General features: G+C 37.6%; 1 protein-coding gene across 1 annotated transcript in view; it reads left to right on the forward strand.

Moving 5' to 3' along the window:
* LOC126811661 (RYamide receptor) overlaps window positions 1-12,077 on the forward strand; it is an 80,007-nt gene extending 67,930 nt beyond the window's left edge. The window contains exon 3 of the mRNA XM_050537473.2: window positions 11,029-12,077. Coding sequence (XP_050393430.1) covers window positions 11,029-11,493 — 465 coding nt within the window. The 3' untranslated portion in view covers window positions 11,494-12,077. The remainder of the gene's footprint in view (window positions 1-11,028) is intronic.
* Window positions 12,078-16,120: the final 4,043 nt, after the last annotated feature.

The following is a 16,120-nucleotide window of genomic DNA, read 5'->3' on the forward strand; positions in this document are numbered from 1 at the left end:
TAATGCATAGTAAATTAAAGAAGTTGTTAGACTATTGTTGCCAAGTTCGAAAAACGATTCATGTCTGCACTGATGTCAGTCATTTCATATAAACAGTAACCAGGAGCGTGCCCAAGGATGTGAGCACGGGTCAAACCAGAAACCCTTAGACAATTATTCTGCACATTTAGGTACAAATATACGGGCAGGATTAGGGTGTAGTGGAGCTAAAACTGTCGCCATTGCTTCGCACGTTAGTTATTTCAACGATGTTTCAATGAATGCGAGAAACAGATCCGCGCCACCATTTTAGACTTCATTAGTTTGTAAACGAATCGAATTGTTTACCTGTAAGAATGGCGCCCAGCCAGACGCCTTCTATTATTGATAAGCTACGCTAAAGCACATACAATAAAATGATTGTATTTATTATGATGCTAAGGTTCTCGCTAATGGCTTGGGAATATGTGTCAAGTCCACAAAGCATACATATTTGATATAAGCCCATTAATAGGGATTGATTGATCGGGGTATTACGATATATTGTGAAAGAAAGTAATAACGACAACACATCTTTCGGTACAAGGGGGTTGGGCGGTCGAATGGTTTAACGAAATGAAATGAACTGAAATGGGGTTTAATGTCCTAATGTTCTGTTCCGACTGACCTATGAAATGAAATGTTCTGTTCTGTTCCAACGGAGCTAATGAAGACGGGCATATGCCATACAGTATGCTATGAGGAAAATTATGCCGGACAGCAGTGCTACGGCCTACTCTAATATTGATTGTACGTGACAAAGAGTGGGGTCGTCTGTCCACCCACACCCTCCCGCTGTTAATTACTCCTACGAGCAAAGCGAACTTTTGAAATGTAACTGAACCGTATGTTAGTCCCGATATGTCACAAAGCACTTAAAACCACAATGTGCCTCTTAATGTTGTCCGAGTGAAAAAAAAGTTCACATCTTTCCTCTCCACATTTAGCATTAACAAAGAAAAGCACTTTAAAGATACATTATCTAAAAGCTAAATCTGCCTATTTCAGGTCTTTATTTTGCCTTCAAGTGTTACATAAACAATTATTTCGACATTTATTCATAAGCCAAGCCTATAAGCAACTCGGTTGACCGAGATTTAAATGGATTAGAACGCCCGCGAGATTTAAAAGAATAACGATACAATGGATAATTGAGACCTTGCCAGATACAGTTGCTACTATGTGATAAAACATAATCAACGCTACATCTTGTCAAAACTCCAAACATTAATAAATTCGCTCAAAGTAAAATAATTTGAATGCAACTTTCAATACATTCATTTTCATTATCTATTTTTGAATTCTAGTCCCAATTCTATGTGCTAGTTTTATTTGTCAATAAATTAAATGAGCTTCCTTGAAACAGCTGTTGTAAACGACTCCAATAAAAAGTGTAAACATTTGACCTATGTATCAGTGATAAATGGAACGGATAGACATTGAATAAATAATTAATTTTCGACAAACAAACCTATTGTTATTCAAAAAATTGTATTTTTATCTCATTTTTATTGTAATACTGGCCCATTATTTTACAAGAAGGTATCGATAGCGTTGAGTGATCAAGGGAGATAATTGGAATAATGAGACATTGACAATCACATTTGCCGTATATTTATTTGCATGTTTTCCATGAATTAACACATTCTTACTATATTATTGAAGTATTATGTTAATTTTTCACAATAATGAGGTAGTATGTGATGGTATTTGGTAGTATTTAAATAGTATTGGGTAGTATTGGGTAAATCGTCCTGCCCGATTAGGACAACATTTAATGTATCGTTTTAATTGATGTTTATTAATATTGATTCATGTATTATAAATAACACGACTTTTTATTATGTAGGTACCTGTATATGAAGGTATGTTCATTGGTGAATAACCCTGTTATAAAAAAAAATAATTAAATAAAATCTTTTTTTGAACTATTGTAGCAAGAAAGGCCAGCTCTTAATCTTAGTCTTACTTTATGCTTCTTTAACAAAGCTATTTTGTACAATTGGTTTTATTGGGTAAGCTAACCTTGACTAAGACAACCCATGTGTTTGCATAGTTTAAAGTTTTAGCTAACTAGAAACCGTATTTATAATTGGCACGGTGAAGTCTTAGTTCGAGTTAACACAATTCCTTTCTATTGATTTAACCTAAAAAGTTACATAGCCGTCATTGATTTACATTTTACTCACGCTAATCATCAAACAACTGTACTCTATAATAGAGTTATCGTTACTGACAGACTCGACTTGTTGACACCATAATGGCGTTAAGTGGTCACATTTGTCGACAATTATCATCATAGTTACTGCAATTAAATCACAAATCGTTATTCTAAAGGTGGTAGAAAGAGAAGCATGTAGATTCTGAATTGAACTCCGAGAAATGGGGTTTAACGTCCACTCAACACAAACTAGGTCATTTCAGGACTAGTTTTGACAAAATGAAGCGTATATTGTTTATTATCGTAGCAACAGTACTTGACAATCGAGCCTATGTCTCGATTATCTATTTATCGTCATACTCTTAAATGACCGCAGTGTTTTAAACTACAAAAAATCTAAGTAGAGAGTTGATTATGAGGTTGTCTTGTTAATAAAAATGTCTAAATCATAATTCATATAACATTTGAAGTCCGAAAAAGACCTTCAATAGGCAGATTTAGCTCTTACTTAAACGCATCTTTAAGAGACCATCCAAATCCTATAACTACATTAGTTCTGAATGTTATTCTTTCATGGTTAATTTTTGTAAAAGACGCTCAAATATATCATTTTTTATCGTACATTAATAATGTTAACGAACTTCAAATATGGAGATAAAGATATACCACGAAAGAAAGTAATAATGACAACACATCTATTGGAACCAATTATTCCTCTAAGTGATTCTTCGTATTACAATTTTAAAATATAGCACACTATGTCAATATTTATCGTACATTGATTATGTTACCAAACAAAATATGCCCTCAAATCGTTAAAAGCGCACCTTATTGGCGGGCATATTGAAAATAATGAATTGGAATGTTATGAAAGGATTTTTTTTAGTGCTATTATGAAAGGAATTTTTTAGTTTTAGTGTTGTTATGAACTAAGAACATAATGTTAATTGATTTTAGAATAACGTAAATATAAATCAAATGCAATTAGGTCTTTAAAGTTAGAACTTTATAACAGGCGAAGCAAACTGTTTGATAAATGGCATGCATTATCAATTTGAATGAAATGAAATGGGGTTTAACGTCTTACTGGGCTAATGGAGACTGATATACGCCATGCAGTGTGATATGATGGAAGTTTTGCCCGGACAGCGGTGCTATGGCCTACTCTTATTTAGAATTCCAACTGCCACATGTTCTTTTACGTGCACGCCAATGTGTACACGGGACCTCGGTTTTTCGTATCATTCGAACGACTAGACAGCTGTCCTTGCCAGGGCCTCCGTCCTGCACCACTGACACGGGGAAACCAAACCGGGTAATCCCGATGAACGTACTCGGAAGCGAACGTTCCGGAAGCGAACCCGTAACCTCTAGGCTAGCGAGTGAGCGCCTTACCCACCTACCGTGTCTCCCTTTTGTCCACAGTGAGGGGAGAGGGTTCGTTGACTCTTGGCTGCAAGTTAATGTAAAGTTTGCGTGACATACGACTATCGAGGATTAATTAAAATTGGTGATAGTATATCGATAATATTAACCTGTCCGATTAACACGCTTAGTCATTTTTATCACCATTAAAAGATTATTGTTTGCCATTAAGTACGTTTAACGCGTGCGCTTTAGATTATAAGGCCCATCATTGTGTAAAGTGGCGCTGTTTCAATCACTCACTGACAATGAGTATAAGGTCGCATCCTATAAGATCCCTACATGCAAGCGAATTATTGAAGTAAAACTGTATCATGTTAGTCCCAAGCCCTGACCTAGATTGTGGTTGTTAATTTAATTTTGGGGGAAGAGGGCGGGGATACATGTTCAGGTACCTGAATAAAACCCAAACTGACTTTCATGGAGTTTTTTTCGAAAAATATGAATGTCTGTAATATTATGAGCTGTTATGAGTGGGATTTTGTGGGAAGCATTGCGGTCACGAGAGCACGAAACCTTCCGATATTCAGCATTTCACAACCGGAATTACCCTCCTCACTTGTCCGAAAAACGTGATGTGATAGAGACTACAGATTTAAATGGAAGCGTTTTCATATTTGGTGTGAAGCCTTAACATTGTGAGAGGATGAATTATATTGATTTTCAAATTTGATGTGAAACATTTGAAGAGAAGATGATGAAAAATGTAGATTTTCAGCAGTAGATTTTCAGCATTCTAGGACTTTCTGTTGCGGTGAACACTTGTAAACACGATTTAGATCAGAATTCTTGAAGGCATCCTTTATGTCTTAATAAATTTGATCTGCAACATTCAAGTTTTCCTTCAGATAAACCATTGTCTACTCTATCTTACTTTGAGACATCGGACATATTTCCAAGCCTTGTGTGGCTATCCTATATAAATATTGCAATCCTGATACTGGACAATTGAAATTCTTCGTGTTTAATATAGATTCATTTTGAAATACTACCAAAACAATAATGTTATAATGTCAGATTTGAAAAGTTTAGGGTTTTGTTCCCTTTTAAGATATATCCATTGGCAATTTAGTTTTGTAACAGATTATAAATTTAACGACAAATGGTTTATCTTCAATTTCTTCTGCGTAACGATATAAATCAAAACTGGTGGGTTGGTTTGCCTACACAGTCCTACACACAATCGGAAATTAATTGAAACGAAATGGGGTTTAAACTCCAAATGTGTCTACTCCATCCGGACAAGTACTGACGGGCATATAACATGCCGTGTGCTATGCAGGATATTTTGTCCGGAAAGCGGCGCTACGGCATGCTCTTATTTATAATTCTAACGGTCCTTTTACGTGTCAGGCCATTGGGAGAGAGAGAGCGGGGGGGGGGGCGAGATTGCACTTGAAACAATTAGGTCAACATACTATCATGATATGATTCCATTTTATTTCAACAATACGGTTGTGCGTAGGGTTCTTTAGCTGTGGGAGGAATCGAGGTGACAATACGCATTGTCACGTACAAGCGCGACACGAACTCTATGTTATTATTTCTCTTGGAGGAGGGGGGGGGGTGGATGGCTGAATGGTTAGCGTGCGCGCGCTGTATCATAAAGTCTGTCATTGAGTCGACTGGCGTGGTTTCGAATCCCCAGTTGTACGTGACAAGGAGTAGGGTCGCCTGTCCAACCTCGTGGGTTTTCTCCGGGTCCTCCGGTTTCCTCCCACTGCATCCACCACAAAACGTATTTAAATCTACTAAATATCGCAGGAAGTGATGGTATCGAGAGTTGATTATGATCTGGATAAGTTAAACATACATTATGCAAGAGCTAAATCTGCCTGTTGCAGGTATTTTTAGGCCCGAAATTTTATCTAATTAATTAGACATTATAATTAACTTATGCAGACCATAAACAACTCTCGATGTCAACGCTAGCCTGCGATATTTACTGCATTAGGATCCGATTTGCTGCTCAACTTTCATTCATGATTTAATCATGAAATGGATAATCGAGACTATGATTTTATCGTACCAACTTTAGTAATGATGATCGAGGCTAGGCCGAAAATTCGATCATTAAAATCTCGGTTCAGATTGGATCAATTTGGCTGAAATGTTCATCATATACCCTTACATTATCTAGATTTTAACTATTATAGTGAGAACTGCTAGCTAATTATCTAATCTCCCATAATGTATCTTTGATTAATAACTAATGAATAGTTTATATAACATTTCAGGCCTAAAGAAAAACATGCAATAGGCGGGTTTAGCCCTTGCATAATGTATGTTAAATTCCGAGAAATAAGAAATAAAATGAAATGAAATGGGTTAAACGTCCTACTGTTCTGCACTGACTGGGCTAATGAAGATAGACATATGCCATACAGTGTGCTGTCGACGATATTGATACCCGGAAAGCGCAACGGTCTACTTTTATATCGAATTCCAACTGTCAAGGGTTCTTTTACGTACACGCCAATGTGTACACTGGACTTTGGTTTTCCGTCTGACCCGACAAACTATACGTTCTCCCTTGCCTGACCTCCTATTCTGCACCACTGACAATCGGGAACCACGCCAGAAAATTCCGATGAACTTTCTCGGTCAACGCCAGGATCGAACACGGGACCTCCAGGTTAGAGAGCTAAAGTGTTTCGTACTGAGCCACCGTGGATCCTGTCCACAAGAAGAGAGAATGGATGAAGAGAACCTGCGTGGTGTTTAGAGCCTATGGATTTGCACCCGACGGCTCGGGGTAGACATCGATTACATAATTTTCGTAAAAAGTCAGTTATCTCGGTATATTTTTCTGAAAATAAAATTATTTAGCGATTAAATACAAATTACTCTAAAGGCCACAATTCTTACAATAATTAACCTTTTCATAGTCGAAAGACAATGATCAGTTTTAGAATAATTACTTTTTATACGCCCCCTTTTATCAGTGACGTCACCCGCGTCATCACTGTATACAATATTCGAATCACCATAAAGCCTTTAACTCAATCTTCATGCGACGAGAAATAAAATGAAATGGGGTTTAGCGTCCTACTTTTTTCTGCGTCATACAGAGAGAGAGAGAGAGAGAGAGAGAGATTACACTTGAAACAATTAGGTCAACATACTATCATGAGATGGTTCAATTTTATTTCAACAATACGCTTGTGCGTAGGGGTCGTTAGCTGTGGGATTAATCGCGTGGACCCGGACAAAAAAAACCCGAGGATGGACAAACGACCATATGCATTGTCACGTACAAGCGACGAATTGAAATCGGGCCACTTGACTCAATGACAGACCTGATGATACCCCCCCCCCACCCTCCCAGGGTAGATCTATATGATTATTGAACTATAACCAGCCTCTGATCAATACATGCACATATACAATGCATGGTTCATATCTAGCTTATTTTAAGCAAAGCAAAAGTAGTAAAGAACACAAACGGCGTTTCATAGAACTATTCGAGCCTCTCATAATGATTAGTGATTTATACTAGAGTAGGCCATATCACGCAAGTCGCAAGTGGTATAAAACCATAAAGACAGGCATAAACTACATCAAAGCATTCTTATCAAACACACGCATCGACCCAGTTAACTGTAAAAGTTGAATCTATCCTTTCATATTTACAAAGATATGATGAATTAAACCATTCGCCATTCTCTGCAGACGCTATAAAAAAACATGTGGTTATATCGTTTAGCGGACCATTTTGCCATTTTGTAACACTGGGTGATTATCCGCCGTTAATATTTTGGCTTTGAATACCAAATTGAATACATTGTAGCGTCAATTAAGCATTGAAAAATTAGTTTTGTCCGAAATATGAACATAAGATTCTATTGATGCAAGAACTAAATCAGCCTATTGCTTTTTTTTTTTTTTGCTTTTTTCTTGGGGGGGGGGGGTATATAAATTATTATTTAGACATTATGACACGCTCATAATCAAATCTTTCCCCGTTGTTAGTTGTGTGGGACAGATGGTATGTTAAGGCGCAGCGTATAGTCGTGCGGATGGGATGGCGTGCACGTAAAAATCCCTTAGCAGTTGGAATTCGACATAAGAGTATGCAGTAACGCCGCTGTTCAGGCAAATTTTGTTCATAGAACACAGTATGGTGTATGTCCATCTTCATTAGCCCAGTCGGAGCAGAACAGTAGGACGCTAAATCCCATTTAATTTCATGGTCATTTCAAAACTTGCTATACCATCTGATGGTTGATATATTGAATGGATTAAACCACAGTACTTCAAACACTCATGATTTCGCTCAGAATAAAGAAATTTGACTGAAATTTTCAATATATTTTTTTTTCATCATCTAAAGCAAGAACGACCAATTCTTTATCTAAATCTCATATAATGTATATTTAATATCCAAATGTTATTTGTCATCGCTAGTTCTATTTTAATTTAAATAATGGAATATATTTTTGCCCATTATAACTATCATGCTGTAGCTTTATACCTCTTATCACGCTACATTACATACATTACTACAACAATTTGGCACTATTTCCATAACTACAAGATTGCAAAATGCCTGTTTTCTTTATCAACACGGATTTAATGTCAGCAATAATATGCCGGATCTTCTGCACTTAAGAATCATTTATGTAACTTACAACGCTAGAAGAAATTTATCATTAAACCGATATTGGATTACCATTTTGCGGTTTACGTAATTATAATATTGGTAATAACGGTTTGGCGCATCCGGTAGACTTCAGCGAAATGAATTTAATTACCTGAAAATTTGGTATTTTTCTATGTTAATGTAATACAACATTTTGTACATAGTGAAATAATTTTCGTTGATACAAATGAAATGAAATGAAATGGAGTTTAGATGAAACAAATGAAAGTGACGTTTAGGTGATACAATTGAAATGATGTTTGGGTGATACAAATGAAATGAAATGACGTTTATGTGATAAAATGAAATGGCAATTACATGAAATGGAGTTTAGGTAATTAAGTTTAATGACGCTTAGGTGATACAAATGAAGTGACCGTTAGGTGGTCATATTGTTACGTTGGGTTTGTATTTCTGCATATAGGATTGTCTTGGATTTATGTTGTTATCAAGAGTCCAGTAAAAACAAGTACCTATCTTGAAGATCATCCAAACATCTAGGAATCCGGCATTTTATTATAAAGGGAAACATATCAATTTAGCATAGCGATTTAAAGGTTTCAGACCACATTATTATTGAACTACATTGTACTTTGGAAAGGCAGAATAGTGAAGTGGCTATTAATGGCAATACAGATGAAATCAAATGCCCCGGGGCGATTGGCTGAGGTTATTCAAGGCACGGTTATCGTAATATTAAACTGAATATTTCCTTGGTCACGATCATAAAAGTTGTCGTCTACTACTACGCTACAAAGGAATGTACTTCCATGGGCATAGGCGGCCAATCTCAGTTGGGGGTGGCTGAGGCTATTTGCTCGAAAATTTTCTTTGTCACCTGAATTTTCAAAATGAATCAATCATTAACTAAAAACGAGTTTTCCACAAATGTTATTGCACGAGGTCTTAAGTATTATAGTTTTCAAACCGTGTGTGGTACCATGTGTCTTTCCGTCCGACGTAGAGAGCGGACTACGCAAACCGGTTGCCACATACCTCCTTTTTTACTACATATCTTAGAGGTCTTGTAATCGTCTAGTATTTTCACTTGTCGTCTTTGCTTCCCCTCCACGTTGTGTATGTACTTCTTACTGTTTTCTCAGTTAATTAAGACGTTTGTCTTCTCAGGAATAACAATGCAAGAGTTCATCTTTACATTTTATATATCATAGCTGGATACATAGATACAAGCATAGTAGATAACAATACTAAAGTCGTTCTCTGAAACCCCATCATGCCAGACTCGCTGGGGCGAGTCTGCTGATATAAATTGCTACATCTTTTTCCTTCTAGAATCAAGCTGTTTTCTGACCAATGCTCACAAATATGATAGTTTTGTAGCTTTGTGTTTTGGACCTTCAATTATCTAGTTGGTCAAATATGATGTAAATAATTATAGAGATTGGTTAATTAAGCCATATGTTGTAATAGTAATTTTCCGATCAAGTGTTAACTATGATATTCTCATTCCCAAGGAACCAGCTAATGTTTACCAAATTATAACTCTTTTTTTACATACCAATCTGTCACTCATTCTTGAGTGCATTAGATACGACTTAACCAAAGATATTAATTGATATAATGCTACTAACTAAAAGAGCAAAAATTCTACAAAAGTCTTACACCAAATTATAACTCCTTTTTACATACCAATCTGTCATTTAATCTTGAGTGCATTAGATACAACTTAGCCAAAGATATTAATTAATATAATGCTACAAACTAAAAGTCTTATACATAATCCGCGAGAAATGTCAATTTACGTATATATGGTATATGGCCTCATTTATATGATATATGGTCTCATTTCTATGACATATGGTCTCATTGCCCGACAAATGGACGGTTCACGTCAGACAATTCAATTTGACCCATGTTTTCATGATCTTGACACTAAATTATATTTTAACTTTTGATCATAATGCAGCCGATCAACTCATTTAAATGCTAAATTTTGCTAAGGTGAAAACATAAAAATAAACAAACGGACACGGTAACTAATATCGACAAAAGTAAATACTGGATAAAGGGACGCCATGAATATTTACGGCAAGGTAGATAACAAATATACAGAAACCACCAGTCTTAAAATATTCAACTATTTACTAATAAAGTAAAATTTCCTTGGTAGATGTAAACCTTAAATAATGAGATGATAAAGACAGGGCTCGTTTCACCCTATACTAAATAGATTTCCTTTAAGGTTATTACATGGAACATGGCACTGACCTGTCGGTGTCAATTACTGGTAGGCTGGAATATATGGACAGTGTGTCTTAATAAAGGATACATGGCCACCCAGCTAGAGTGTGGGGCTGATAATGCATGTGCATGGTAACTGCTCCCTAGCCGCTACCCCAGTACTTCACAAAATAAAATATTGAGACCATGTTTGCTATTTCCACAATGTCAAACTTTTCTTAAAATATGCAAGACGCGCTGGTTCGCTAGACTGGAAGTAGCGGGTTCGATCTCGGTGTTGGCCGATAAAGTTCATCGGGATTTTCCGGCGTGATTTCTCCTTGTCAGTGGTGCAGGACGTAGAGTCTGACAAGGACAGTTGTCCAGTCGTTCGGATGGGACAAAAAACCGAAATTCCATGTACACATTGAAAATCTATGTAAGAGTAGACATAGCACCGCTGTCCGAGCAAAATTACCCTCACGGCACACTTTATGGTGTATGCCCATCTTCATTAGAACAGTATTACATTAAACCCCATTTCATTTTCTTAAAATATTTGCATATATGATTCAAATTTAATTTTTTTTTCTATTTTCAGATGATACGTATGATGATTACGGTAGTAGTTTTCTACGCTTTATGCTGGCTTCCAATACACACAGTAACATTAATCGGTGATCAACACCCTTCTATCTATAATCTTCCTATGATGCCTGTATTATGGATGCTATTTCATTGGCTTGCAATGAGCAACAGTTGTTATAATCCAATCATTTATATCTGGATGAGTCCAAAATTTCGAACTGGACTAAAACTCTCCTTTCAACGTTGCACGCGAAGGCGTAGTTTACAACAACAACCGTCGGATGATAATTTAAACGTGAAACCAGAAGACGTGGCAAAGAAAAAGACGGTTTATTGTTGTTTGTTGGAGGACAAAAGACGTCGTTTTCACGATGGCTATACACCGTATCGGCTGAGTCATTGTGCGTATCCCCCTCCTCCAAGACTTATGCCGCTAGATCGTTTACGACTTTCAGCAAGCATACACAGCGATACGTGACAAATCAGCCATGGTACATGTAAATCGTGTGTATAACTTCTATCAAAACTAACTCATTAATACCTTCATAAGTGATCGCCTTTTATGATAGTAAAACATTCATTTATGTCTGAAAATAGATTTCTGTGGACGTTGTGAACTAACGTGTTGTGATGAATGTCTCCTATTTATAGTGCTAAAAACGTTTGTATATAACAGAAAGGTGACATAGTATAACAAGTTATAACCAATGCAGAACAGTATCCAATATACGATATCCGTGATTTATTGGGTCCTCCTTCCAATGATACATATGGCGTATTGGGTCCTGTTTGCAATGAAACATATACTATTCAAAAAAAGTAGGGGATATTTGATTTTTAAGTGTTATTAAAGTCACCTAATGAAACTGACGAAGAAACAAATGACAAAATGAAATGAAGTTCACATTCATCGATTTATTCCAAATGATCGTTAGACTAAGTAAGGCACAGACTGACCATTATAAGGGTAAAATGATACCCGGGGTCAAACAGCAAAGTTACCACAGCATCACAACCAAGTCAGTAACGGGTAAATCCTCCTCTGTTTGCCAAACAAGCATTGATCCGACGTGGCATACTCCTTATGAGACGTCTAAGGTCATTTTGGTCCAGATTGTCCCATTCCTGTTGCAACGCAGCAGCAAGTTCTTGGACATTGGCAGAACGTTGTTGACGTTGACGTACCCTCTGTCCAAGCATGTCCCAGACATGCTCGATGGGGGAGAGGTCGGGACTCAGTGCTGGCCAAGGTAATGTGGTGATGTTCTGTTGTTGGAGGTAACCTGTAACGATCCTGGCCCTGTGACATCTTGCGTTGTCATCCTGGAAGATGAAACGGCGGCCATGACGTCGTGCGAACGGCACAACATGGACTGCCAAGATGTTGTCCCGGTAGTACTGGCCTGTAACACGCCCTGCAACAACATGTAAAGCCGTTCTTCCAGCAACAGTGATGCCTCCCCACACCATAACAGAACCACCCCCAAATCGATCATGTCTGATGAGGTTAACGTCTTGGAAGCGCTCGTTTCGACGACGCCACACCCTCCTACGTCTGTCCAAAAAATCAACAGTGAACCTTGACTCATCTGAAAACATCACATTGCTCCAGCGTCGATTATCCCAGTGTTGACGATCCCTACACCAACGACGTCTTGCCTGAATGTGATGATCTCTCAAACAAGGGATCACGCGAGGACGTCGGGCGCGAAGGTGACCCCCTATGCAGTCGATTCCGAATCGTCTGGCCACTCACTCTCACACCAGTGTCTGTTTGAAGACGAGCGCTGATCTGATTTGCTGTGATGACATGATTTCTCAAGGCCAAGGTACGGATAAATCGATCCTGGGCTTGAGTTGTCGCCCTTGGTCGACCTGAGCGTGGTCTGTACTGTACAGATTGTGTATCACGGTATCTGGACCATAGCCTGCTTATGACAGACTGAGAAACATTCATCGTCCGCGCCACAACCGCCTGTGTTGTGCCGATCTGTAGCATGCCAAGGGCACGTAACCTTTCATTTTGGGTAAGCCGACGCATATCAAAATTTGTTTTCTGGTCACAAAAACAATTAAACTGATGTTTCCACCCTGGAATTCAATGCCACAATGACTGTAACCTTCAAAGTCAGAGTCGTGAAAATCTTGGGTTGGACCCCCATGATGATCCCAAGCATCACCTGCATCCCATGCGGTAGCTATTGGTGCGTTTGGGCGTCACATGTAACTGGAAATGTTTCTTCTGTTAGGTTCTATAGTGACTTTTTTCGTAGTCATTTGCATATTTTAGTATTATGCCCCCAAATTCAAATATCCCCTACTTTTTTTGAATAGTATATATATGAAGTATATTCGACCTGGTCTCAAAATCTTTTCCCCCGGTGCAGAACAGTGTATTATAACAATATACAAGTATCCAATATACGATATTGGGTCATTTTTTCAATGATATATATATATATATATATATACGATGTTTATGACGTGTTGGGTCCCTTTTCCCAATGATATATATGTATGATGTACTTGGCAATGTCGCGAAGTCCTTTCTCCCATACTTCAAAAACATTTTTATTAGGGTTGGAGAGAGTTGTAACCTACACGCAAGGATTCATAAAGTTTGAGTGAACATTTAAATACGTCTTCAACCCTCAAACCTAATTCACACACATACATGTATACTGAGACGCAATGAAAACGCTGGCGAGACATACTGCAAGCGGGGTGTGATTTTTAACAACAGTGAATCAGCAACAACCTATGAATGCCATGACGCCGTGACAGTGAACTGTAGGCACACGGGGTAAAGTCCACCTCTAATAACCACTCGGGCTTGCGGTCTCCTCCGTTACAATTCTGTTTCGAGATGACGGAAATTTTGCAGATGGCAATGGTGGGAGAACGACGTCCATGACTACACCACACGTGCTCGACTGGTGAAAGATCAGTATAAAGACTGGGCCACGCGGGCACTGCAGTCTGTATATTATGGGACATAACGTCGGCCTCCACTTAGGGTGATAATGCAGACAACTGTTTCCAGGGAAACTTGCGAGAGGAGCCAGACATGTTTTAGTTTAAGAAGCCCATGGTGATACATGTTGAATACGCTCGGCATTATCATACAGGAACATGTGCTGATCTTGATGTGTCTCAACACAATATTCCAACACTAATGGCCATTGATTCTACCTCTACACACGTGCATCTGCTAGAAACGAACTGCCATTTTGGAACCGGTACTGTAATGGCATCAAACCTTTGGATAACGGACGGCTCTGGTACTCATGCACTCTTGCGTGATCTCGGTGTTCATGTGCCAACGTTGCCTCTTTCATAGAGCTACATGCGTTGCACTGACCCTAGCTTTTTAAAAGTCAAATTCACAGCCCATATCTGCACCATAAAATCGAATTCAATTTTTGGGCTTAGGCAATCGGGAAAACATCCTCGTCACGTGGTATGCTAGGTTCCCACTCACGATTCGTGCTACGATTGAAATCCTGGTTTGAATCGTGAAGTAATCGTTGTGATCCTATAGATTAAAGTACATCTCGCAAACGAAAATTACAATTACCTGTTGGTAAAAGTGTTTTGTTTACATTGCGTCTCGAGTTTATGATTATAATTTTGCTCAAAATGAAATACTAACTTTTTACTCTATCGAACGGCTATTAATCTGTTTTGAAATCTGGTAAATAGTTGCACTATATAATATATATTTTTATATATTATTGACAAATAAATCGTTTCAATATGGTGTTAAATCACACACACACTGGAAAAACAGGGTATTCACTACCCTATTAAGGTAATAGGACAGAATTATATGTATTACAAGTTACTTTAGAAGTTTATTTCTGGGGACATTTCGACAAGTTCCTCTTATCTTTTATTCAGCTATGAATTTTACAACCATAGTCCAATGAGGAATCTGCACTACCTTGTTCCACAGGAAACGATCGAGGAATAAAGGTATAACGACAGAAGCTGGTTTAATAACATGTTGGCATTATAAAGTACTTTCTCGCTCATCCGGTGAGCTAGTCAGAAACAATGATATTGTATATACACAAAATATAGATACAATTAATTCTTCATCATAACCAAATTGTAATATTTCTAGCTGAAGAGAACATATAAATTGTCATGAAAGTGCATCTGGGCAAAAAATGTGGTATTGTAATAAAAATGGAATTTCTATGAAGTCTGGTTAAAATCTTATATCACTTCAGTAGTCCTCTCTCTAATAGTTCATTCATACGCAACGCCAACTCTTTTCGGCTTAATTGGGCAGAGACATACTTCCGGAACAATTATATCGATATGCGTGTAATTACTATGGCATCTTCTAAATCTATTCATTTGATTACGTAAGAAATGAATAATAAATATGTCCATGAACATCCAGAAATCGATCTTTTCGTTTCATTAATTTTGTGTAAATGTATTGGTTTGCTTTTAGTACCCTATGTATAAGCTAGACGGCCCCCTTCTGCTTCGTTTACTAGGGCAATTCAGAATCTCGTCTGTTTTATAAGGGAGTGAAATGGCACATATATCTAGACGAATTATATGCACCAATAATTATGTCGGAGATACGGTGAAAATGTTCAATGTTGGGTGAATCTTTTATATAAAATAATATATATATTGATTCCCTTCTGGATGTGAATCAAACCTTCTGTCTGGAGAACGGTGATTTATTTTCCTTTCGACTGAACACTGTTTATTCCATATTCATCTATATCCGTTACAACTTTGAATTATTTTCATAACTATGTGGTTGCATTTGAATAATTGAAATAATTGTCTAAAAAAGTGCTGGTAAAATAAGGAATCTAATCGCTTTATGTGGACATGACCAGAATTTCGCTGGAAACCATGGGGTTGTTATAGTCTCAATTTAACTTGTTAGCATATATAGTGATGACGATTAGCAACCTACGGAGTCTAATCGCCGTTCGCTTCCTCTGTGGACAGATCGTTTGTCACCGGAATTAACCGTTTATGACCGCAACGTGACGAAGCGCAATACATGTATGTTAAACATAGTGATTAGAGTTAGTTTCCATTGAGTTTTATTATTTATTGAATTTATTGTG

This window comes from Patella vulgata, chromosome 2, assembly GCF_932274485.2.
Source record: "Patella vulgata chromosome 2, xgPatVulg1.2, whole genome shotgun sequence".
Lineage (NCBI taxonomy): Eukaryota > Metazoa > Mollusca > Gastropoda > Patellidae > Patella > Patella vulgata.